Source organism: Podarcis filfolensis, assembly GCF_964270895.1.
Source record: "Podarcis filfolensis genome assembly, chromosome: 1".
NCBI classification, from domain to species: Eukaryota; Metazoa; Chordata; class Lepidosauria; order Squamata; family Lacertidae; genus Podarcis; species Podarcis filfolensis.
Window position 1 is genome coordinate 88,382,664 of NC_139604.1, and position 25,755 is coordinate 88,408,418.

Below are 25,755 nucleotides of genomic sequence, written 5' to 3' on the forward strand. Positions count from 1 at the left end.
TCATGTCATGGCGATCTTACAACTGGTTTTTTTTCTTTGTGGGTTACAGGATCTGGACGATCTGATCAAGGATATGGACAGCGATGAAAAAAAGGTAAGTGAAGAATAGGATACATTGATCCTGGAGAAGACCCAACTTTTGTAGTCTTTCCTGCTTCTTCCATTATCTTGTGCTCTCTAGATTTAGCAGCAAGTATCAGAAGATTCAGTGATACTTGCAAGGATGTGGCCTCAAAAGAATAAAAGAAAGCTGCTTTGAAAGGGTTATATAGTCTGGCTATATAACCCTTTACTGGGACGCGGGTGGCGCTGTGGGTAAAACCTCAGTGCCTAGGACTCGCCGATCGCATGGTCGGCGGTTCGAATCCCCGCGGCGGGGTGCGCTCCCGTCGTTCGGTCGCAGCGCCTGCCAACCTAGCAGTTCGAAAGCACCTCCGGGTGCAAGTAGATAAATAGGGACCGCTTACCAGCGGGAAGGTAAACGGCGTTTCGTGTGCTGCGCTGGCTCGCCAGATGCAGCTTGTCACGCTGGCCACGTGACCTGGAAGTGTCTGCGGACAGCGCTGGCTCCCGGCCTATAGAGTGAGATGAGCGCACAACCCTAGAGTCTGGCAAGACTGGCCCGTACGGGCAGGGGTACCTTTACCTTTTTATATAACCCTTTATATAACTCATGAGCTGTTGAAGATTAGCCTCCTCATCTAGCTGTCCCGTCAATGGAAAAAACCTTGTCCAAAAGACCTGGAGGGTCCCCTGCAGAATCTGGAGCATAATTATTTAGCCTGCACTTTTTTCGTGGCAAACTTTTGCATAGGCTGCAGACAGCTGAGACCGTCAATGAATCCTTTGTGTGCCCTGAGCTGCTCATTATTCCAGAATTTGATTCTTTCTGTCCTGTTAGTGAACACATCCATTGTAGTGTTTCTAATGCTGGTAAATTCTCTTTGCAAAAGGCTGCTGCTCTCAGAGAAAGCCACAACTAAAATACTTGCTTTTCATGAATGAAACAGCATAGCTTTGTGCTATTTTTCAAATAGGGCTTCTCCAATAGTGGATATTGAAACCCAAATTCTCTTAAATGAGCTTCATTCTTTTTATGCAATGGAAAAAATGGTAGGTTGAATGGCTGGTGGGGAATTTGGACCCTCCAGACGGTGTAGGGATGTAATTCCATCAGCCAAAAGCAGTATAGGCAACCAGGAGAGCCTCAGATTCCCCACCCTTTGTTAAATAAGCAACAAGGAAAGATGTATAGTATCCTTGAGACTAAAGCAATATCCATTCTGATCACTTGTTTGTCAATTCTAAAAGCTCCAGACAGAAATTGAATTTGTCCTAGCCAACTTCCCAGGCTGATCAGTATTGAGATTTATTTTAAGATTTGGTAATTAATGCATTCCAGTTCCTGATCAACAGAGCAGCCATGCCAGCTGTTCCAATACTTGGAATCGTCCCAACCTTGTGTGTATACTGTTGTTCTAGGGACCCAGCCAATGGTTTTTGGCTCTGATTCAAAACTCCTATTCCACTCACATAAGGTTTGTGGAGGTTTGTCTCCCTTAGAGAAAGGTTGTGGCTCAATGGCAGAGCACATGCTTTGCATTCAAAAGGTCCAATCCTCACTATCTTCACGTAGGGCTCTCCTGTCTGAAACCTTGGAGAGCTGCTGCTAGGCAGTGTTGAGGACACTGAATTAGGTGGATCAGTGGTCTGACTCTTCTCTATATTCCGTGTGTTTTTACCGATTCCCACGTCCAGCTGCAATCCTTTCCATCACATCCCATGCTTTTCTGGAGGATTCCCCCAGCCCTCAAGCAGATTGGCAAGGGGGAGGGTGGAAGTGTACAGGGCTATACCAGGAAGGTGGTGAGAGACCCCCTTCCTGTTAAGTAGAAATCCACTTGCAGAGGGAAGAATCCCACCCTTTTCTCTCTCCGTTTCAGATCCAAGCATATCTGAAATGCCACAAGCTACGTTCTGCTTACCTGGTCTCAGTGAGACAAGAAAACGCTCGCGCTGTGCAGTTGGTCCTGCATGTACGGCAGTTGGCTGAGGATAGTGGGGAAGATGTGGTGCAAGCCATCTGCAGCCAGTGGCTTTCAGTGCACCACACCAAACCAAGAAGCTGGCTCACTCAGGGCTCCAAGAAGTGACTTCCAGCAAGCGTATCATTGTTGGTGGTTTGCTTTTTTATAAAGGGAAGGCTCTGCATTGTGTTGGTCAGATCAGCTTAGTCTATGTATGGCAGCGGGTTGGAAAGGAGCTGCTCCGATGCCTCTTCCGAAAAGGAAAAGACTGCTGACTAAAAGTGCCAATCATGTCCTGATGACAACCAACTATCTCTACCTCAGGGTGTTCTCTCTCTTTCTCCCCTCCCCCCACCGCCCGGCACAACCTAAAAATGTTAATGTTTCAGTCTTTCATCAACCATATTCTCCTGTGCTGCTATCAGTACATGTATCCTCTGGGCATTGTTTTATTAATTTAAAACCCACATCGGTTAAATCTAGTTTGGAACTTATCTTGTGATTCTGCTAAAGCAAAACTGTATCACAGGCAAATCTGTATAAAGAGATAGTAATGTGGGTTTTGAATTTTGGAATATGTAGCAGATGCATCTCAAGGATTTGCTTTTGTACAGGTATGTGCTGTTTCTCCTATAGGTATTGGAAAGGAATGGGAAATTCTTATGAGGAAGCTTCCTTTCCTGTTTCGAGAAACACACAAGTTTGCTGAGATGCACTTTGTCCTGCTGCTAATTGACAGATACTAGGATAGCCTAATTCCTGGAGCAAACTTTACTTGTACCACTGGTCAGTTGTAAGATCCTTAAACTGGTTTGATATGTGAAATTTGGAAACAAGTTCCAATTGTTAAAGCTGCCATCTGTGGACTTAGCAAAGCTTTTTACGACATGTGCATAGCGTGAAAATTATTGTAAAAAATTGTCCTCTCTGTTGTAGAAAATACACCTTCAGCGGGTGGTTGATTTAATTATATTTTCTCACAAGTCATAACTTTAATGATCTATTCATTGACCAAAACCAACTTTGCAGAACAGTAGACATTTAGATGGAGTGAAATAACTATTGTGTGTATATGTGAACTAACTGGAGCAGAGTGCAGAGTGGCAGCTTAGGCCAAGCAATTATAGGGGTGAGATAGTTGTGCAAGCTTGGAATCTGTTTGCCACAAATCTTTCAATAAAGTTGCCTCTGTAGCAGCAACTTTAAGCAGCTGCTGTTAGCCAGAAGCACTCAATGAAAGCCACAATGTCTTGCTGTAAGTATGAGTAGTAATGGAGCTGTGCATAATTCTGCACATTGCCATGTGATGCAATCAACGTATAAAGTTAAATAGTAAATAGAATCCAGAGAGGAAGTTGCCCCCACAGCCACTTAGAGCGTGGCCTAGACCCTTCGGGAGTCTGGACTGATTCCAAATGTAATGCCCAGTACCTGGTTTTTGTCATCCCATTCGCTAATTACCTGTCTATCCTGCTGTCTTTCCAGTTACCACAATTGGAAGCATAATTTGCAGTGGGCTTTAAAATTCCTTTTAAATCTAAGGCAGGGCATCCTGCTAAAACCCTTCAGCTCAGTTGATGGGGCCCATCAGTTTCTGTGAAAAGGGAACCTAATTGATTACAAGGGGGTGTGGGAATTGAATTGTAGGTGATGTCACTGCACTAAAGTGATGGTAAGTTAACTGCTGTGCCATGATGCACAATCAATCCATAAGCATACTTAATTGTTTACACCTTAAAACATTCGGGTTTTTAAGGTTAATATTGTCCTTTCCTGCTAACTTTAACTTTAACATGGTTGACCTTTATTTATGGGTCTTAGCATTACATCATAGCCACAAATGTTAGGAACAATTAGCTCATGGGATTTGGTGTCCAGAAATAGCTTGCAGCTTAAGTTATATACATTCAGCTTTCAAGTTCTTCCACCTCCTCAGTCTTGAAGATTATCCTATTAGGAATTTAAGGCTTACAAAAGCTGCTTTTCTGTCTGTCAGAACTGAATTTCTACTGGGCTTCAGAAGAACGTAATGTGACTGTACGTGGTATTGATCAGTTTTCTCATGGGAAAGCATTTTTTTTTGGGGGGGAGAAAAGCACTAATTCTATATACAGTATTTTAAGTTGCTATACATCTCTCATTCCCTTACCTGTCTCTTACATACGTCTTCACAGGAGAAACAATAGACCCTGGTATGGTGAAGATTCTAGACTAATTCTGTGTTCCCTTTTGCACTGTACTCTATGCACTTTACATTGTTTGCAACTCAAGAATCCTTAGTGGCTCACTCTTAAGGTGTTTTTTCCACCAGCAAAACCTGTCCTATAAATTGCCCTGCCTCATAAATACTGGTGTTGATGAGATGAAACCTTCTGATGAACAAATGTTGACCCTTGATGAGAGATGAACTTTTGTCCATAATGAGCAGGAATAAAGCATATTTTGTCAATTTATTTCATTTAGTTTAACTTTGACATATGTTGGGATTTTTGTATTAAATTACATTAAATTAAATCATAGAGATCAATGTTTAAAAGCAAAGACAGAGCAGTGCAAGTTTGAATGTTTAATTTAGTCAGTGTATTGAGAAATGTCCAGTGCTGAATGCCAAACTGAAAGTTCCAGCCAAAGAAAATGTACTTTGCATTACTTTACTTAAACTATGTTAAAGTCCCCTCAATGCAAGCAGAACTTTTTTTTTTCTGTAAGCCAACTTGATGTCACAGCACCAAACATTTATGCAGAATCTGACTCCTTGTAAAAGTTATCTGTCCAACAACTAAATACTCAAAAGGTATGCTGCTGGGTTTATTTCTCATTTTCCCTCAGAAAATTAAGAATACCATGCCCACCCCATGGCTCTATTGTTCTGACAAAGGGCTGTTAGATACTAACAAAGCACTTACGTTATACAAAATAATGGTATGATCCATTTACAGCTAAGCTCCCTACTGTAATACCAAGATATCTACCAGGGCACCCACCAAGCTTTTTTTAACCCAGAGAGAATTAAAGTTATTTCATGCTTTCCCCCATGCTGTCTGTTTAGGCCCCCCTACCACTTTGATTGGTTCATTCTTCTTTTCAGGGTCCACTAGCCATTCTCCCCACGGACAACATTCAATTAAATAGTTCTAATTATACACTAGCAGCCCGAAGTTGTGTTGACACCAAGGAGAGAGAGGGAGCAAGAAATGTATGTACCCGAGTACAAGAGGCAATTTGGTCATGGGGCAGGAAATCAAAACAGATTTTCAAGAACTGATTTAAGAAGAGAGGCTGGCCTTCTCTGCATTGGTGGGAATTGGCTGGTTGACTAGAAAATGGGAGGCTTAAAGCAAGAGTTTTGGAGCTCAGAATACACACACCTTGTACCTACTGATTTGAGCAAGCAACTCTTATCTTCATCTCAGCAGCTTGCTTTATGTGGCTAGCAGCCATTTTGTGATATCCTCACAACTCAAGTTCAAAAGTGTAATTGGACCCCAAATCTACAGGGAAGTTAAACCTATGTGTTTAAACTCAACTTGCCCTGAACTGAACTGGCCTCAACTAGCTATCATATAATGCTTCCAGAAACAATATTTCATTTGCAGGTCTAAACCTCTCAATGCACCCCATTCTGATCACATTTTATGTTTCAGAGGCCAGCAAAAAGCTGACTTCTTGTAAAAGATAAAGAAAGTAGCAGTACAAGCAAGTATCTACTGTAGCAGGATTGACAGATCTCAGTTAACCTCCATCAGGAACCTAACCGTAATAGTGATTAATTTATCAAACAAATCAACAGTGAGGAGTGAGAGACTAGGTACAATGCACGCTTGCATTTTGGCAACTGCTCCTTCCATATTTATGTATCAAACCAAGAGGAGGATGGCTGTTCTCATGTTGGAAACCAGAGCATGCTGATAGCTATGTTGTGTATATGAAAGCCTTGAACGGCTCTCTTTATAATAAACAAAATTCAAAACATGGGTATCAAATGACCGTGTAGGAGCTGCATCCTTCAGCTCAGACAGTGTTTGCCTTTTCCAAGAAATAACTCACTAGGCATGTACAACTCTAGGGAAAGATCACCCCTCGTTCAGTCCCAATGGATGCCCAATAGTTCACAGCTGACGTCCCACAGCTTCTTCGCTGTTTCTTCATTGCGTCCTTGAGGAGATACATATGCTGGTTTGCAGTCACTGTCACATAAAGGAAAGTTTCTATTAGGAATTCAGGATGGCATAATTGAAAGCTGGGGTTAGCAAATATGAAAAAACACAAAACCATCAGGTTAGAACCCTTCTCATCTCCCTATGTGCGGAGTGATTTTATGAGGAGTGGGAACAAAACAGTCAGCTCCCACCTACAGTCTCAATTGGAGCAGTTTAGGGAAGCAGGTATGTGAAAATACATGCTCAAGTCTCCATCACTTGAGTCTTTTTATCTGCTGGCACAAGTTTATAGCAGTCTGCACTTTCCCTAAATGCAGCCTCTACTTCCTGCAAACGTAACAGTTGGTGTAGCTGCTATGTATTCAGCTCAGTGGTATCTTAGCATCTCCATGCTGCATTAGAACCTACCTCTACCTTTTGAAGAGCTGAGACATCACACACCTTAATACCCAATACTATGATGGAATTTCTCAGCCAGCCTGATTTAAGAAGCATGAAGTAAATGCCTTTGGGCTACATATCCCCAGCTACATTAAGAACCCAGGGCAGGGAGGGCTGTACACATAGCTCCCAAATATGGATCGCTACCAGCATCACTGGTTAGAGCAGTCTTTCCCAACCTGCAGCCTTCCAAATGTAGTAGATTACAACTCCCAACATCCCTGACCATTCGCTATGCTGACTGGGGCTGGTGGAAACTGGGAGTCTTAACACCAACTCAAGAGCACCAGGTAGGGCAAAGCTGGGTTAAGCACAGATGTAGTGCAGAACACATGGTCAACAATGGCTCTGAGATCACCATTCATTTAGGCAAGGGTGCCAGTTTTGGACATCCAGCCCTTCCCAAGAGAAAGTTGGTGCTGCCCATATGATACTGCTAACTGCTAGCAGTCTACTATCATGCACACAGCTAGATTGGGGCCCTCCCTTCTCTACAAGAGATGTAGGCGTTAGAAAAATCCATCCCTGATAGGTAATTTTTTGCATTTTCTGTGGCTCAAAAGGAGTCCAGCTTGTTCTGGTTGCAATCTGACTCATTCTGTTGACATTGTTCTCCCAAGCCTCGTGCCGTTGCTTAGCCCTGAAGACATCCTTGAGATCTGGATTAAACCATTGTTTCCCCACACTGCAACCCAATGCCAGTTCTTCCACAGCCTCAACTCACCTGAAATACTTCCCACTCACTGATTCCAGCTCCTCTGCCACTGCACAATACACACTGGTTTGGGCTCCTTCCACCGGTGTCTTCAAGAAGAAAGACGACCTTTTCCATACAGTATCTAATATAGTTGAATGGCGGGATAATTCAGAAGAGACTGTTCCAGGATGCAGGACATTTACAGTGACGCCAGTGCCTACAAGGGAGGAATCATGCGTGCTTTAGAAAAGCATTTTGGAAGCAGGCACATAAACCAACATAAAAAGCAAAATGGATCCCTTCTTTTATTTGTCTGAATTGCCACAGAACAAATAAGATTAGTTTGCACCTGGAAATGAAAACACAAGTATTTCTCATGTGTCTATATAAAAAGGTACTTTTAACAGTACTGATATGACACACAATCTATTGCCACTGGCTGTCGCTTGCTCCTGAAAACAAACAAGCACACACACACACACACACCAGGTACAACCCTAGGGTATACTTCCTTGGAACTATTTAGTGGGTAGAGCCTTTGCCAAAAAAGTCCCTGGTGCCAAAATGTGCTGCTGTATTTTTGAAGGTGCAGTTCAATCCCATCAATCATTGACTGGGATTAAGTCCAATGTGTTCCATACGACTGCAATCCAACAACAACAACAATAACAATAATAATTTATTTTTATACCCCGCCCATCTGGCTGGGTTTCCCCAGCCACTCTGGGCAGCTTCCAACAAAACACTAAAATACAATAACCTATTAAACATTAAAAGCTTCCCTAAACAGGGCTGCCTTTAGATGTCTTCTAAAAGTAGTTTGGTAGTTATTTTTCTCTTTGACATCTGGTGGGAGGGCGTTCCACAGGGCGGGCACCACTAGCAAGAAGGCCCTCTGCCTGGTTCCCTGTGACTTGGCTTCTCGCAGCGAGGGAACTGCCAGAAGGCCCTCAGAGCTGGACCTCAGTGTCTGGGCAGAACAATGGAGGTGGAGACGCTCCTTCAGGTATACTGGACCGAGGCCATTTAGGGCTTTAAAGGTCAGCACCAACACTTTGAATTGTGCTCAGAAACGTATTGGGAGCTATGAGAGCTCTGGGTGGCCAAGCCAGGAAGCACACAGCATCAGCTTCTGACACAACCATCAACAGCCAGACAGAGATGTTGCGCAGCTTCTCTCCCACCTTCCTGGGGCTGTTGAAGACCTGTGTGCTCTGAAGGCAGGCAGAAGTAAGAGAACTCAGGCTAGGGAGCAGACGTAACATCAGCTCCCAGTTGGCCTTTGAGGGCTCTGTCACCTTGAATTTGTTCTAGTGTTTTAAAGTTATAAACCACCTTGGCAGAAAGGCACCATGCAACTCGCACAAAGAAACAAGTACATCAATAAAACTCAAGTGTACTTAGGACGGCAACTATAGAGCACCTATAGATTGCTGCAGTATGTCTTCCCTTTGATTTCAGCTCACAATCTGCACTGTCTGTCCAGATCCTTGAACAAATATTTAAGAAAACTGAGACATCGTCTGCAAAGGTCGCTCTTTTAAACCTCCCTCCTCCCCAAAACAATCCCAGTTTCCCACCATACAAAGTCACACTAAGCTCTTTTTAAGATGAGATTCTGAACAAGAGGCCGCAACATGCTTCCAGCTCACCTTGCAGTCGTCTGGCCAACTCCCGGGTAAAGAGAATATTGGCCAGTTTGCTATGACAGTATGCCAGGCCCCGATTGTAGGACTTCTCGCCCTGGAGGTCATGGAAGCGAATCCTCCCACCATGATGGGCCAGTGAGGATACATTGACTATGCGTGCTGGTGCAGACTGCTTCAGGCAGTCTATCAACAGGAATGTTAAAAGGAAGTGCCCTGGAAGAGAAATGGCGAAGGAACCTTTAGATGCAATTCTACCCAGGATGCAGCAAAAACTCTTTTTAATGTTACAGGAATGTCGCTCGGTATGACAAACAGGACACTAAGCCAAATGAAGTAAAAATCCCCAAAGACGGAGATTCCTCCAGAGAAGTTCTGTGGGTGGCAATACCAGGTCCCAAAAGTTATTTAGGACTGGGGATGTAACAGTGTAGCCAAAATGCTCAAGGTGATGGGAGTATGAGATGGGAGTATGAAATCAGGGACAAAGTATTTTAGTAATTATAACAGGCAATTTCAGCTCCCATCACACATACAATGGATAAATGTATGTTCCAGTCATGACAAAGAGGTAAAATTTCTAGATACCCTAAATGGGTGTGTGTCCTGGAACAGTTGGTGATGGAACCAACCAGAGGGAAATCAAACCTTAACTTAATCTTTAGTAGTGCCCAGGACCTGGCGAGATATGACAGTACTGTTAGCCAACTAGAAACATTCCAAAACATTATTAATATAAAAAGGACAAACCCATTCATCCAACCCACACCTCAGGACCTTACCCAGGTGGTTGACTCCTAGATGCATCTCAAAGCCATCGGCTGTCTTGGAGTACGGGCACAGCATAACCCCTGCATTGTTAATGAGGATATGGAGTTCTTTCTCATCTACAAGAAAGCACATGCAGGGCACACTATGAAATAGGAAAACCAAGATAAAACCCTAGTGATAGCACAACATGGTCTGCCTCATGGCTGTCAGCTTAACTCCTGTTTTGCAGTTCCTTCATTAGTCTTGCAGACTGCCTCAGAGCACGGGTCTACATGTAGCAGGACAGGTGAAATAACTTTGAATGGTGGCCTGATGCAATATAGTAAGTTTTATTTCCAGTCACAGGCAAACTGAATTTCTGATTACCTCAAACCTAGCAGTCTGGTTTTAGAGTGTCAGATGTCATGGTAAGACTGAAATCCTATACATTTTTACCTGGGTGTTAAGTCCCATTGAACTCAACATAACTTGCATAGGATTGTGCTGTTGGAATCCAAGTCTCTGAACAACCAGAGAAATGTTTCTAACCTGGGCTCATGTATTATACACAGTGAAGCAAAATATTTGAAGAAAAGCAACTGATTTCAAATAAGGGTTGAAACAGTTAGTAGAGCGTGAGAATCTTAATCTCGGTTTGATAAGTCAGAGCTGCCAATAAACCACAAAACCAGGTTTGGACATAACACAGTTATGGCTTTGCTCTAGTTAGTACAGCAGCAGGAGGACCAGGGAAGGAGCAAAGTGGTCACATTTTTTATTCCATGCTTGTTCATTCTTGCCAAGCCATACTTTGGCTTAGCATTACATGCAAACACGACCAAGGAGTCTCAAACATACCTTTGAGGAAATTCTCAGCAAATTCTCGAATCGACTTGGTGTCTGCCAAGTCCAGTTTCTTTGCCGTAACCTGCTGATTCCCTGTCGTGGTCCGGATTTCACAGGCTGCTGTTTCTGCCTTTGCCATATCTCTGCAGGCAAGGATGACTTTGGCACCTGCAAAAAGGAAAAGCAGGGAATGAATAAACAACACAAAGGGGTACAGAAGGTAGAAACTATGTGGCTCAAAGAGGTTCCAGGTAAATGACTCAAGTACCATCCTTAGAATTACAACAGATTTTCAATAGTATGTTGAAGAGGACCAGCAATAAAATGATGCCATTTGTTCAGATCTCTAGCCAGTCAGTCACACCTCGGAGGGTGGGTGTTATACTTTATACGTGTTTAATGGTTTTCAGTGTTGTTTTATAGGGTTACTTACTTGCTTTTTAATAGTTATATATATTGTATGTTCTTTGTCATATCTATTCAAATCTATGCTGTGAGTCGCCTTGAGAAAGGCAGAATATAAGGGAATAAGAAGGCTTCGGACCAACTTGTTCCAAAACAAACTATTAATTTACAGCTTTAGTAAGGTGAAGAAAACAGTTTTTGTGCAAACTATTTTAAGGAGGGGAGCTTAGTTTTACAATGGGGGGGGTTACCTATAAGAGCAAATAAAAATAAACAGCCATACCTATTCTAGTGTCCCCCCTCACAAAGCCAATACTTTGCCATTTGTAACCTCAGTTCAGTTTCTGGGTTGTCCCCCTTAACTTTTTAACATCTAGTCAATCAGAGGAAGAGCTAATTCCTGGTTATGTTTCTATTTCTCCTTTACTGCCAAATCTGAAGGCCAAACCTTTGGCACTCCTGTACAGAACAGCCTCCAAAACCAAACAGCAACCATTTTACTAAACTAAGCACAAAATGGCTGTTAAGTCCCATTCCTTCCCACACTGGATCTCAGCTAAATACTGGTTGTGCTTCATGGAAAAGGGATAAAATATTTTCTATCAAGGAAGGCTACAATATATACATAGTCTCAAGTGTTGTGTCTCAAGGATAGAAGGGCACATTTCACCTCAAGGGCTGGTGAAGGGCATGGGGAAGAGTCCCGAGGGCCAGTTATAAAGCCTTGGAAGGCTGTGTTTGTAGGAGTGCAAATATCCAGAGTGTGGGGTCAGGTGGGATTACTATGAGGAAATATAAAATATGCATCAAGCCATTGTGTCCACGATGAATGCATTGTGTTGACTGGGTTTGATACATTGACAATAATTTCTGATCAAATCCCACAACCCTCTGCATCTCTAGCCATTTCCTCTACTGCCCATTTCTCTTGCTTGACAAGTCAGGTACACACTTAGACAGGCAGGCGTCCTGGGTCATCAAAGACAGTGGGCAGTTTCTTTGATGTAGCTTTTCTGATATGTTAATCTTAGGATGTTAATTTTGGGGCCAGGAAGCAGATCTCACCTGAAGGTGATAATGATCGCTGTCCTCCTGGCCATCCTTCTTATCATGTATATTGCTTGTTTATCACCTCCGGGGTTGCCAAATGCACTCCTTTGTAGTTCTGTTCTTTATTTACCCCAGAAGTGCATGCTTTATTAGTTTTGGTAGTTTAACTTTGTCCCCACTTGGGGTTTGTTGTAATGCCCAGAAGAAATCTGATTGGTTCTTACGAACACTCTGTAAAAAGTTCTTTTGTGAATAAAACGACCTGGGCCAAGGAGTGGAGGAAGAGATTATTATACACACCCTTCCCAGGGTCTTGCTGGTTCAAGCCTCTGTGTGTATTCTTATTAATCAGAGTTCAATCCTTCCTTTACTTTGGGAACACCAGTCTCCCAGTGCTTCCCACATCACACCAGCAAACATGAGAACAAGGTGTTCTGGCCAAATTAAATATTCAGCACAGATAGTGCTCAAGGCTGCAAGCCTAACTGCACTCACCAGGTAGTAAGCCCCACTGAATTTAATACATGGTTAGGATTGCCCTTTTTATTATCCCTCCTGCATGCCTTGTAAAAGGCTTGACACAGGAGAAAACTGCTGGTGGGTGGGGATAAGTAACTTGCCTCTTCCTGCAAGGTCTCGGGCAGTTTCCTTCCCAATGCCGGTGTTGGCCCCTGTGATCACAACAACCTTCCCATTGAGCTTCGCGGCAGACTTGCACACTCCTCCTGCAATAAACTTCCTACAAAAATAAGGACATATCAGTCAAACACAGATTCAATGAATGTGGCAAACTGCTACTTTATTTACATGTTAAATATGCACAGTCAAGTCTACGCTATGAAAATGACTCTGAGAAAAGTTCACCTCCATAATTCTAAAACAACAACAACAACAAAAAGGTGAAGCAAGACCACAACCTTTACATCTCAAGTAGAAAGGCCCAGAAGTAGAAAGAAGATAATTGCTTACTAGACAGCTCTGCAGGTGCCTATTGGAATGACAGACCCTTCCCTCGTATGCAGACGTAAAGAAAATCTCTCCAGATTTGCTTTGAATGGCCCGTTTTCTAATCAGACTTTTCTGATTGCACCTACAGGCCACACTTTAACTGTTGATGACGGGGAGAGGGACTGTCGCTTATTTTTCTAACTTGTGTGTGACCAATATACATTGGCAATCCTAAACACACACACATACACAGCCACATGGAAGTCACTTCTCTGGGACACAATCCCACACCATCAGGAGCCATGTAAGCATATCATAGCCACCTTGAGAAGGTATCAGTTGGGTGGAAAGACCCACTTTATCAGCCTCACTTAGATAGTTGTGATATTCCACTTAGAGATGTGAGATCACATCATACCATGCCACTAGGATAGTGTAAAGGGAGACAGGTCTGCCATCTTGCTTTTGTGTGGCATTATTACCTCCATCCCTTCTTGGCATTACTGATAAATTGCCCCTTTGTCTCTACACAATTAATTGGATCCTGTTCCTCACAGTGGTTAAGTGTGGGGCTTCCATTACTTGCTTCCTATAATTGTTTAATTACAAAATAGTGCTATTTCACACTAAAGGGGGGGAATGAAATTAATTTAAAAGCTAATAGGACCCCTGCCCCCACCACCCAAAACATACACATACTGGGAACAGAAACCAAATAATTATGGGGCAATTAGTCAGTAATGCCAGCCTATACTGAACTGGAGTTATTCAAGGAAGAAGCCATAAGGAGAAATTTTCTTAACAAAAGCTGCTGGGGAGCATCTGGTGAATAAGGCTTCTTTTTATAACATCTACTCAGAAAACTCAGCCAATGGGATGGGAACTAATATAGCATCATATTCAGTGTTGCATGGAACCAATACGGCCCAACCAATACCTGGTAGGTTTCGTTCTTCGTTGTTTACAATGAGATTTTTAATCTTCACAGTTATCACATTGAAGCAAGAATTGGTTCAACAAGTTTATACCAACTCTTGCCTCGAGATTCTTGACTGAAGCTGAATCCTAACAAGACAGAGATGCTGTGGGTTGGTGGTTCTAGTGCCTTGTAAGAGACCAGTTCTGAACTGGGTCACACTCCCCATGAGCTTAGGAGTACTCTTTGATCCAGATGTTACCACTGGAGGCCCAAGTAGCATCAATGGCACAGAGCACCTATGTCCAACTTCAGGTGGTTTGCCAGCTATGGCCGTGCCTGGAGAGTGACAACCCGGACACAGTAATCCATGCTCGGGTAGCCTCCAGCTTAGATTGTATTTTACATCAGTTGCAACTGCCAGAGAACAGAGTGTTTGGATAAAGCTGCTTGGAATCATATAACACTGGTTCTGAAGAGTTTGTTCTGGCTGCCTATATGCTACTGTGCAAATTCAATGTTTTAGTACTTATGTACAGAGCCCTGAAATTATGACTCAGTTATTTGAAGGAGCACCTCTTTTGGTATTCTTCTGCCCAGCATTTAAGATCTGCTGGGTGACTCCTTCTAGTCACTGAGTAATGTCCAAGGTGCTTTGGCTTTCACAGGGGAAGTCCAGATTTTCTATTTCTAAAAAGCATTTCTATATCACCATAACATAAAATATCACACAGATGTGGAATGTTCTTCCCTGGTGCAACACAGTTCACCTTTCAGCCTGAGCTGAAAACCCATTTTTTCCTCTGCCGCCCCCCATTGGCTCCCCTGATCAAAGAAAACCTTATTATCAGCTACCAGAAAGCTATGTCCTTGTTTTTTTACAGTGTTAGAACATTCACACACACACACACACACACATACACACACACACAATGCAAACATAACAGACAACTGAATGAAAGGTAAGTTGGTTTTAGAACATTCTCGGGTAATGTTTGATGTTTTATTGTTTTTAATATTCTGTTGGGAGCCATCCAGAGTTGTGGGCAACCCAGTCAGATGGGCGACATAGAAATAATAAAATTATTATTACTATTATAAGGTAGAATTAGTATTAGCAGTGTTTTTCCAGTTTTATTCGGTTTTTATCCCTTGAGTTCTTAGACCCTCCCCCACATGGATCTTTAAAACTTTTATTGTAAAAACTTTCTAACAGAAGATTGTGGGAATCTTACACAGTGGGTAGGAACAGTTACCCAAGGAAAATACAAAGACAGGATCATTTTATTCCAAGACCTTTGACAGCCTCCTAATCAGTTAACTGGTTCAGGGAATTATATAAAGTAGTGCCCGAAGATACCCTGTCTCTTTCATTTGTACTTTAGGATGTGACTAGGAATCCTCTCCACAATACATTTTAAAATTACAGCAGTTTTTCCTGTCAGTAAACCTCGGAGATGGAAAATCTGCATTCACTTAATTTCCACCTGTCCCTTATCTGCTGAACTTTAACTTTAGTTAGAACATGGTAGCCACGTTTCCACCTTCCCACCCTGCTTCTTGAATTTCATAAAATCAAGTTATTTGCTGCAGTTGTGTCCCACCCCACCCCGGAAAAGCATATTTAAAGGCTAAGATAAAGGAAAACCAGAGAAATACAAAAATAAGAAAATAAACTGAATAGCCAACAGGGGAATGGAAAGACAGGAGTTTATGACAAAAGCATTTAAGAAATGAATGGATTAGGTGAAAAACAGACAAATTTTGAAAAAGTAGGGGGAAACAGCCAAAACAGTAAGTGAAGGAAGAAACAGGCGTTAAGACAGAAATATTTAACAACTAAACCGGTGTCAAAAGGAGATTTTTAGTTTTGAAATCTGCCATATAACCTCATCACGTCGAAGCTCATTTAGCACAAGGAAGTTGTTGCAGAGGCAGGAGCTGAAAAGGCTGCAAGTCTAAGCCCACCAATCACAGACCTGAAGATAGGAGCAACCACAAATACCAGGAGAGGGACAGATGCGAACAGCGCCAGCACGGACCCCACGAAGCCGAGCATCGTCGCCTCTCCGCCGACTCCGGCTCTCGCAGCAAGAACCTCCCAGCGACGCGCGAAGCCGCACAGGAGCAGCCGGAAAGGAGAAGCGTGAGCGCAGAGTGCTGGGATTGGCGGGAGGGAGAGAGCGAGAGGGGGCGGGGCGGGGCAGAGAGGGGGCGGGGCGAGATCCCATTCATTGGTGCGCCGCAGAGATAGGAAAGAAATAGAACGACACTCAATCTAAGCTTCCGGTAAGCGCCCAAACACGCCGTTGGCCGTTTTTCACCCGTCGTGTCGCTGAAGCTACGTTTTAAAGGCACTTCTGCAGTAAAAACTCCGTGTGTTTTGCATTGGAAGCCGACTTGGTAGTCTTTGTATATTTGCAAGCATTTCTTCTCAGTACTGGTGCCACCTAGTGCCGGATTTACGTATAAACTAAACAAGCTATAGTTTAAGCGCGGGGGGAGGAGGGGGTTAAAGAGGGAAAAAACTGGATATACATTTCCAAAATATAAGATAAAAAAATAAAACCTACGTACAGCAACAGTGTTTTGTGTTGTGTAGGCTCCTATGGTGTAAGTAATGGGCCCCGCCTGATAGCCTGCTCCCTAAAATATCACTTGGTTTGCTCATTTCTATATATAGGGTGCCTACATTCTGCATGGACTGGTTGCATGGCAACATGTGCAAATGATTTAGATACCTATTAGGTCCATAAATTACCATATAGCATATAAAGTAAAGGTAAAGGGACCCCTGACCATTAGGTCCAGTTGTGACCAAATGGAGTTGTGGCGCTCATCTTGCTTTATTGGCCGGGGGGGGCTAGCCGGCTTACAGTTTCCGGGTCATGTGGCCAGCATGACTAAGCCACTTCTGGCAAACCAGAGCAGCGCACGGAAACGCCGTTTACCTTCCTGCCGGAGCAGTACCTATTTATCTACTTGCACTTTTTGGGGTGCTTTCGAACTGCTAGGTTGGCAGGAGCAGGGACCCACAGCGCCACCCGTGTAAATTACCATATAGCATATATTCAACACAAAAAACAGTGACAATTTGTAGTTGACAAAGGACAGCCGGACATATATATTTTTTTTTTTTTTTTTTTAATAGTATTTTTTATTGCGTTTCTTTCCAAATTTTGTACATTGCAAGCAAATGAGGAATTTACAAGAAACCATTTTTTTTTTTTTTTTTTTTTATAACAAACCAATAAAAATCAAAACAAAAATAAATCCCAACTTGGACTTCCCCACCCCTTCCGATTCTGCGTTCTTTATATTAACCTTGTCAGCAATTTATTACCTTATGTCCTACCTTATTGTAACTTTTACATGTTATGTATCTAAATTCAATATATTATATCACAATTTTTATACCTTTAAAATAAACGTAACATGTTCAATTCATATTATCTCCTTTTCTCTTTTATCACTTGATTTACTATTTACTTAATCATGATTGCTAAAGCGTATCCTTTCCAAATCATGCACAATCTTAAGATTCATACAGTTTATAATACTTTTGCAAGTAGTCTTTAAACTTTTTCCAGTCCGCCTCAATTGTTTCTACATCCAAATCTCGGATTCTGCCGGTCAGTTCAGCTATCTCCATGTAGTCCATCAACTGCGTCTGCCATTCCTCCAGCGTGGGTAAATCTTGTGTCTTCCAGTTCTTTGCAATGAGTATTCTTGCTGCTGTACTAGCATACATAAACAAAGCTCTGTCCTTCTTTAACACTTTCTGGTCCACCATGCCCAACAGGAAGGCCTCTGGTTTCTTGGGAAAGGTATACCTAAATACCTTTTTCAACTCATTATAAATCATTTCCCAGAAAGCCTTAACCTTTGGGCATGTCCACCAGAGGTGAAAGAAAGTCCCCTCTGCTTCCTTACACTTCCAACATTTATTGTCAGACAGGTGATGTATCTTAGCTAACTTGACTGGGGTCATGTACCACCGGTATATCATTTTCATAATGTTTTCCTTCAAGGCAGTACTTGCCGTGAATTTCATTCCGGTGTTCCATAACCTTTCCCAGTCTTCAAACATAATGTTGTGTCCAACATCCTGTGCCCATTTAATCATAGCAGATTTAACTGTCTCATCCTGTAAATTCCACATAAGCAGCAAGTTATACATTCTAGATAACAGCTTTGTCTTTGGTTCTAACAATTCTGTCTCTAGTTTCGACTTTTCCACCTGGAAACCAACTTTTTTATCCATTTTGAAAACCTCTTGAATTTGAGCATAATGTAGCCAATCTCGCACCTTATTTTTTAGTTTATCCTGGCTCTGCAACTTCCAATTGTCTCCAATTTTTTCAGTTAGTTCCCAATATTTCGGCCAGTAGGCCTCCATATTGGGTCTTTTTCGGGCCTTGGCCTCCACTGGTGATAACCACCTCGGAGTTTTACTCTCTAGTAAGTCTTTATATTTCATCCAGACTGCAAAAATTGCTTTTCTGACAATGTGGCTTTTAAACAATTTATGTGCTTTAACCTTGTCGTACCATAAGTATGCGTGCCAACCAAAAGCATTATTAAAACCTTCCAGATCTAGGACATCAGTGTTTTCCAACAAGAACCAATCTTTCAACCAGCAGAAGGCTGCAGCTTCATAGTACAACCTCAGGTCCGGCAGGGCAAACCCCCCTCTTTCTTTTGAATCTGTTAATATTTTGAACTTTATTCGGGGCTTTTTGCCCTGCCAGATAAATCTAGATATATCCTTCTGCCATTTTCCAAAGCAATCCACTCTGTCCACGATCTGTAAGGTTTGAAACAAAAATAACATTTTCGGCAACACATTCATTTTTATAGCTGCGATTCTTCCCAACAAGGAAAGTTTCAATCTTGACCAAATTTCTAAATCCTTTTTAACTTCCAACCAACATTTCTCATAATTATCCTTAAATAAATTCAAATTTTTGGAGGACAAATAGATCCCAAGGTATTTCACTTTTTTAACCACATTCAGCTCTGTTTCTCTCTGAAACCCCTCTATTTCTGTAATTGTTAAATTTTTGGTCAGAACCTTAGTTTTTTGTTTATTCAACCTAAATCCCGCCACCCGACCAAATTCAGATATAAGTTCAAGAACTTTTTTTGTACTGGATTCTGGCTCCTGCAGTGTCAAAACTAGGTCATCTGCAAAAGCTTTCAGTTTATATTGTTTCACTCCGACCTCTATCCCTTGTACCAACCGGTCCTCTCTGATCATATTCAGTAGCACCTCCAGGACTGAAATAAATAACAGAGGGGATAGAGGGCACCCTTGTCGTGTCCCTTTTTCAATTTTAAATTCCTCCGTCACCACATTGTTCACTATTAATTTAGCTTTTTGTTCTGAATAGATTGCATGTAATCCATTCTCAAACCCCCGTCCTACTCCCATCCCTTCCAAGTTCTTCTTCATAAACATCCAAGATATGTTGTCAAAAGCTTTCTCCGCATCAATAAAAATTAACACCGCCCTTGTGTTCCTGTTAGTCTGCAAAAGTTCTAAAATGTCAATGATGTTTCTAGTGTTCTCATATAAATGTCTACCAGGGAGAAAGCCTGCTTGGTCTTTATGAATTACTTCATTTAAAACTTTTTTAAGTCTATTTGCCAAAATGTCTGCAAATATTTTGTAATCCACATTTAGGAGTGAGATAGGACGGTAGTTTTTAAGCTGAGTCTTTTCAGATTCTGACTTAGGTATCAATGTGATGAAGGCTTCTTTCCACGTTTCTGGTGCCCTCTTCCCATCCATGATCTGGTTGCATACCTCCAACAAAGGTTGTATCAAATAATCCTTCAGAACCTTATAATATTTGGAGGTAAGCCCATCCGGGCCTGGAGATTTGCCTAGTTGCATGTTCTGAATGGCACCTTCAATTTCCTGTGAGGTTATTGTAGAGTTCAAGATTGATCTTTTATCTTGAGTTATTTTTGATAGTCCATTTATCTTTAAAAATTGATCTATCTCTGATTCTTTCTGGGGCCCCTGTGCATACAGTTCTTTGAAGTATCTGTGGAAACACTTCCTAATTTCTTCTGGTTTCTGTACTATCCTTCCATCAATCTCTAGATTTGTTATCGTATTTAGCTTTTGTCTTTTTTTCAGCTGCCAAGCTAGCAGCTTTCCACATTTATTTGCTGATTCAAAGGATCTTTGCTTCATCTGTTTTATTTTCCATTCAATCTCCTGATTGATCAATTTTGAGTATTCTGCTTGGTGGAATTTAATTTCTCTCAGCACCTCCTTGGACTTTGGTTTGGTTCTCAGTTTTTTCTCTCCTTGGTGTATTTTCTCCAGTATTTTGTCCTTCTTTCCTTTCCAGAGTTTTTTCTTAATTATATTCTGTTGTATCAGAAACCCTCTCATAACAGCTTTGCTTGCATCCCAAATCGTTCTTTTTTCAACTGTAGTATTCAGATTTATCTCAAAATAATCCTTTAATGTTTTTTGGGCCTTTTTCACAATCTCTTGATCTCTTAGTAGTGTGTCATTCATTCTCCATCTGAAGGAACCGGGTTGAGTTAATCTAAGTTCTATTTTCAAGGCGTTGTGGTCGGAGCATGTTTTTGGGCAGATTTCCACCTTTTTAGTCTTAGGTGCCAGCCCCCTGGAAGTCCAGATTTGGTCGATCCTTGACCAGGACAGGTGGGCCTCAGAGAAAAAAGTTCCTTCTTTACCTAGGGGGTTCTTTGTCCTCCATATGTCGATCAAATCCAGATTGTCAGTCAATTCGAAAAAAGTTTTAGGCAGTCTGCCGTCTGATGTTAAGTTCTGGTTGTAAGACTTATCCATATGTGTAGACACCACTCCATTCATATCTCCCATCATTATGATGTTAGCATAATCCAGATAGTCCAGCAGCGTCTCATGCAGCTTCTTGAAAAATTCTAATTTCCCGTCATTTGGGGCATAAATTCCTAATATCAATATTTTTTCTCCTTGGGTTTGAATTTCAATTGCCAAAATTCTTCCTTGTTCATCCTTAAATAAAAATTTAGGTGTCAGGCTCTCCTTGGCATAAATCACCACTCCTCTTTTCTTTACTTTGTCAGACGAAATAAATTCTTGGCCTAGTCTTTTATTAACCAAAACCTTCCTGTGGAGCCTGGTCACATGGGTTTCTTGTAAGCAAATAATGTCCAATTGTTCTTTCTTCAATATGTGAAATAACCTCCTTCTTTTCTCCGGGGAATTTCCGCCATTTATATTCCAACTGAGTAGCCGCAGAGACATCCTGAACTATTCTGCCACACCTAGAGCGGTGTGTCTTCTTTCTCCTCTGGTTCCGAAGGTGCAGGTGTTGCTCCACCTGGGTTGAGTATAGGCCAATTAGCTGCTGCTTCTTTTTGGAGATCTTCTCCGTGGTCGTGCAGGAACTTTTGTAGGTCCTCTGGTGATCTTATTTTAACCTTCTTCTGTTTGTAAGTAAATGATAGCCCTTGTGGGAACTCCCACCTATAAGGAATTGTGTTGAGTCTCAGCAACTTAGCCAATTCTGAATAGGTGGCTCTCAAGTCCAATAACTGTTTAGGAATATCTCGGTAAATTTCCACCCTTTTCTCTTGTATCACAATTGAGTTTTTGAAATGTAGGCCTAGTATTTTGTCTCTCTCTTCCCTTGATCTCAAAGCTATTAAGCAGTCTCTGGACCTGTCTTTTCTTACTAATCTTCCCAACCGAAAAGCCGATACAATTTTGAAATCACTTTCTTCTTTTAAGTCCCAGAACTTTGTAAACTCTGTTGTCAAAAGTCCAATCAGATCTTCTTGTTCAATTTCTGGGACTGCCCTTAGCCTGAGGTTGGTCTCGCGATTTTTCAATTCCACCAACGAGAGATAGGTTTGTTGGTCCCCTATCTGTTTATGGAGAGGCTTGACTTCCGCTTTAACTTCCTCGACTTCTTTTTTAGCTGATGTTGCAATTTGAGCGGCTTCCCCTGCCAGTTTACGATTCTCTTCTGTTGCTCCTTGCAATTTTTCAATTGCTAGGTTATGTTGGGAAACCTGATCTGTCAATTTCTGGATCGAGGATGTTGCTTGATCAATTTTTATTGATTGGTTATCAATTTTTTGATTTATTGCTGACAATTGTTCCAAAACTTGTTTCAGTATTCCCTCAGCTCCTCCTGCTGCCATATCTTCCTCTTCAGATCTTTCAGGCTTTTCGGTTTCTACTTTTTGTGTCGCAAGCACAGCTGGAACTGATAATCTACGTCCCTGAGTTAAAGTTGTTTGCAAAAGCTGTGCTTGCTTTTTTGCTTTCTCTTTCTCCTTAGCTTCTTTAGCTTTGGCTACTCTTGTCTTTCCTGTGCCACTCATCAGTCAATGTTCAAGGTCAAATGTTGTAGTCCCATGGGAAAGGCAAGCCCAAAATTAAAAACAGTCTATTGAGAGAAGATAAACAGAAAAACTTTTCCCAGGCCTCTATATTCCCAATGTCCTCTAGGGGGAGTGCCACCAAAGTTTTAGTAAGAAGAAGATAACTTTTCCGCCATTAAAGTCCCTTTGTTCCAACTTTAAAAACAATTTTAAAGGCAAATTAGTTCCAGCACACTAAGAAAAAAGTCCTGCAGGGCACTTTTAAACATGTAACAAAGTTCCAGCAAGGTGCCTGCAATTGTATCCACTTCAGCTAAGTAAGCTCAAAATTACACTCTCCAGTTACAAAAGTATCTGGAAGTTTACAACAGTTCCGCAGTTTAAACAACTTTACCCGGCCACCCGGGAATTTGGGGTTAGAATCTTCCCTTGCCCCTTGGGGGACCGCTCCAGGTCAAATTTATGCTGTATTTATTCTTTAAAAGGAAAATTCAAGTGTGCACGAAAGTCCCAGTTTAAAGCTTTAAAGCTTCCCTGTTCACAGCGCTTTCCGCTCTTTAGACCGTCTGCTTTGATCTTGAAAGCAGTGCCGGAAGACGGACTTCCTCTTTCTCGTCTCCCGTTTTTAGCCAAATTTTCCAAATTAATTTGTAGGATCTTGGGTCCTTACTCACGGGTTTGATGTTTCAGCCCGATGTTTCTTGGAAGAAAGGTCAGCGCTCATCCGTGACAGCCGCGCGGCTTCGCCTCCGCAGAAAGAGCGATGAACCCACAGCACCGCTCCCCCTCCTTCACTCCGGAGCCCCTTACGGGGTTCCTTTTGTGATTTCGGGGTCGCTCCAGGTGCCCGCCGGGTCCCACGGCCACGGACTCACTCTGCCCGTGGTTTATCTTGATGGGTTGCCGCTGCGCCGTCGCGAACAACCCTTTTCTGCGGTGCCCCTCTTCAGAGCTCGAAGAGGTCCGCCATCACGGTTTCGCGCCGCCTCCGGAAGTCCTCGACAGCCGGACATATAAAGGCCCCAATACCTTTAGTACCTGACTCCGTCGGTTGCCTTTTGCAGTAAAAGGTAACGTGGCTCTCCCCAAACCGCTCCCCACTCTGAAAAGTGCACCGGAAAGTGAAGAGTTAATTATTGGAGTGGAAGTTCCATCAATCTTCAAGGGAAGCCATAGACAGAAGAAAAGTGAAGACTGGCCTTTCCGTTGTCTGACAATGAGGCATCTTCGTTGCGGCATTGCGTTCCATTGGCTTCCCTTGCAGCTGCTTTTACTCTTAGAAAAGCATTGGATGAGCAAAGAAAAACCCGTAAACTGAGCAGTGTGTGAGAGGATACATTTGCTAAATCTCCGAGCACTGGGTGAAAGAGGTTATTATTATTTTTGCTTTCACAAATGCAGCTTGTGTCCCGCCTTTCCCAAACTGCATTTCCCCAAGTGCGTGGGATTAACAGTTTCCAACTGTATTCCTAGACATTATACTGGAATTATAGATTATTTGTGTTTCCTCATTCATTTCCAGCATCTTATTTATTGTAATCGCATCCACATCATGTTAAGGTTTCCATATTTTGAAGAGCAAAAAAAGAGGACACTATGGAGACTCTCATTTTAAATACCCCTACTATATGTATGCTATAGAAGCTCTGATATATTGCGGGGGGGGGGGGGGTTTGCAGGAAGAGAGAGGAGGAAAGCAAGTATTTAACCACCACTTATATCTGTATCTCATTCAGAAAGTATAGCCAGAGACATTTTGGCAAATTTAAAAAATCCACTGGGACAGAAAATTTCCTCCCAAAAAAGAGAATGTGTCCTAAAAAAAGAGAACACATAATAATAATAATAATTTTTTATTTATACCCCCCCCCCGCAATCTGGCTGAGTTTCCCCCACCACTTCTGGGCAGCTTCCAATCGAGTGTTAAAAAAAAAAAAAATGCAGCATTAAATATTAAAAACTTCCCTAAACAGGGCTGCCTTCAGATGTCTTTTAAAATGAAGATAGCTGCTTATTTCCTTCACATCTGATGGGAGGGTGTTCCACAGGGTGGACGCCACTACATTCTATGTGTTTTACATTTCCAACATGTTTTATCTCCAGTCTTGTACATTTTTTCCAGTTTTACAGGTGTGATGTACCATCTGTACATCATTTTTTCCATATTTTCTCTAAGTGCCGTACAAGCTGTGAATTTCATTCCTTTATTCTAAAGTCTCGCCCAACTGTCATATTCTAAATTATATCCAAAATCTATCACCCATTTTACCATTACTTCTTTTATCTCTTCATCTTTGGTATCCCATTCTAGTAACTGGTTATACATTTTGGATAGAAGTTTAGATTTACCTTCTAATATTTCTACCTGGTATCTGGATTTTTTTTCATTCATCCCTGCCTTTTTATCTTCAGTCCACAGAGCATTAATTTGGTGAAATTGGAGCCAACCTGTTAATTTATTCTCTCTTCATATGATCTGATTTTCCATCCTTTTTCTGTTCATAAGTCCATCTTTCACCTTCTGTGTTTATTTTTTTAACTGCTAAGATGTCAATTGGTGATAACCACCAGGGAGTGTTTCTTTCAAGCAGCTTTTTATTTTTCTCCCATACCTCAAGCAGTGGCCCTCTAATAATATGGTTAGAGAATCCTTTATGGACCTTTTCTTTATTGTGCCACAGATACAGTGGTGCCCCGCAAGACGAATGCCTCGCAAGACGGAAAACCCGCTAGACGAAAGGGTTTTCCGTTTTGGAGGTGCTTCGCAAAACGAATTTCCTATGGGCTTGCTTCGCAAGACGAAAATGTCTTGCGAGTTCCTGCGGGGTTTTTTTCCTCCCCCCCCCCTTTTTCCCAAGCCGCTAAGCCGCTTATCAGCTGATCCGCAAAGCCGCAAAGCCGCTTAACAGCTGATCCGCTAAGCCACTAAGCCGCTTAACAGCTGATCCGCTAAGCCACTAAGCCGCTTAACAGCTGATCGCTAAGCCGCTTATCAGCTGATCTGCTAAGCCGCTTAACAGCTGATCCGCTAAGCCGCTTATCAGCTGAGCCGCTAAGCCGCTAATAGCGCTAATCCGCTAAGCCGCTAATGGGCTTGCTTCGCAAGACGAAAAAACCGCAAGACGAAGAGACTCGCGGAACGGATTCTTTTTGTCTTGCGAGGCACCACTGTATGCGTGCCATCCAAATCTGATGTTAAAACCTTCTAAATCCAGGAAATCTGTGTTCTTTATAACAATCCATTCTTTGATCCAACAAAGGCACGAGGCTTCATAATATAATCTCAGATTTGGAACCGCAAATCCTCCTCTGTCTCTTCGGTCCATGAGTAATTTAAATTTAATTCTCGGTCTTTTCGCCTGCCAAATAAATTTCGAGAGAGTTTTTTGCCAATCTTTAAATACTGAGGTTCCCCTAATTACCGGAATATTTTGGAATAAAAACAGCAGTTTCGGCAGTATATTCATCTTAATTGCCGCCATTCTTCCAGACTGTGATGGGATGGTGA

At 42.1% G+C, this 25,755-nt stretch overlaps 2 protein-coding genes and 1 long non-coding RNA gene across 11 annotated transcripts in view; 1 reads left to right on the forward strand and 2 right to left on the reverse strand.

Moving 5' to 3' along the window:
* Positions 1-4,480, forward strand: part of ZFYVE26 (zinc finger FYVE-type containing 26) — a 54,377-nt gene extending 49,897 nt beyond the window's left edge. For all 5 annotated transcript variants that reach the window (XM_083603666.1, XM_083603668.1, XM_083603670.1 and 2 more), the window contains 2 exons: positions 50-94; positions 1,944-4,480. In XM_083603666.1, the coding sequence (XP_083459792.1) occupies positions 50-94; positions 1,944-2,153 (255 nt within the window). In that variant the 3' untranslated portion in view covers positions 2,154-4,480. The remainder of the gene's footprint in view (positions 1-49; positions 95-1,943) is intronic.
* Positions 4,459-16,068, reverse strand: LOC310758738 (retinol dehydrogenase 12-like). Of its 5 annotated transcripts, none has more exons than XM_083605650.1 (7): positions 15,866-16,068; positions 12,603-12,761; positions 10,580-10,794; positions 9,754-9,858; positions 8,978-9,187; positions 7,353-7,542; positions 4,459-6,214 (listed from the first exon to the last, which is right to left on the reverse strand). In XM_083605650.1, the coding sequence occupies exons 1-7, from the start codon at positions 15,943-15,945 to the stop codon at positions 6,112-6,114; spliced, it is 1,062 nt and encodes a 353-aa protein (XP_083461776.1). In that variant the 5' UTR covers positions 15,946-16,068; the 3' UTR covers positions 4,459-6,111. The 5 variants fall into 5 exon arrangements, with proteins under 5 accessions (XP_083461776.1, XP_083461778.1, XP_083461780.1 ...); XM_083605652.1 differs by having other exon boundaries at positions 10,580-10,735; positions 12,643-12,761; positions 15,866-16,062; XM_083605654.1 differs by having other exon boundaries at positions 10,580-10,735; positions 12,643-12,761; positions 15,929-16,054.
* An 8,857-nt stretch (positions 16,069-24,925) lies between these two features.
* On the reverse strand, positions 24,926-25,417 carry LOC310759123. Its single transcript, XR_014546231.1, has 2 exons — positions 25,206-25,417; positions 24,926-25,164 (listed from the first exon to the last, which is right to left on the reverse strand). It is a non-coding gene; the product is annotated as an uncharacterized lncRNA (long non-coding RNA).
* Between the last annotated feature and the right edge of the window lie 338 nt (positions 25,418-25,755).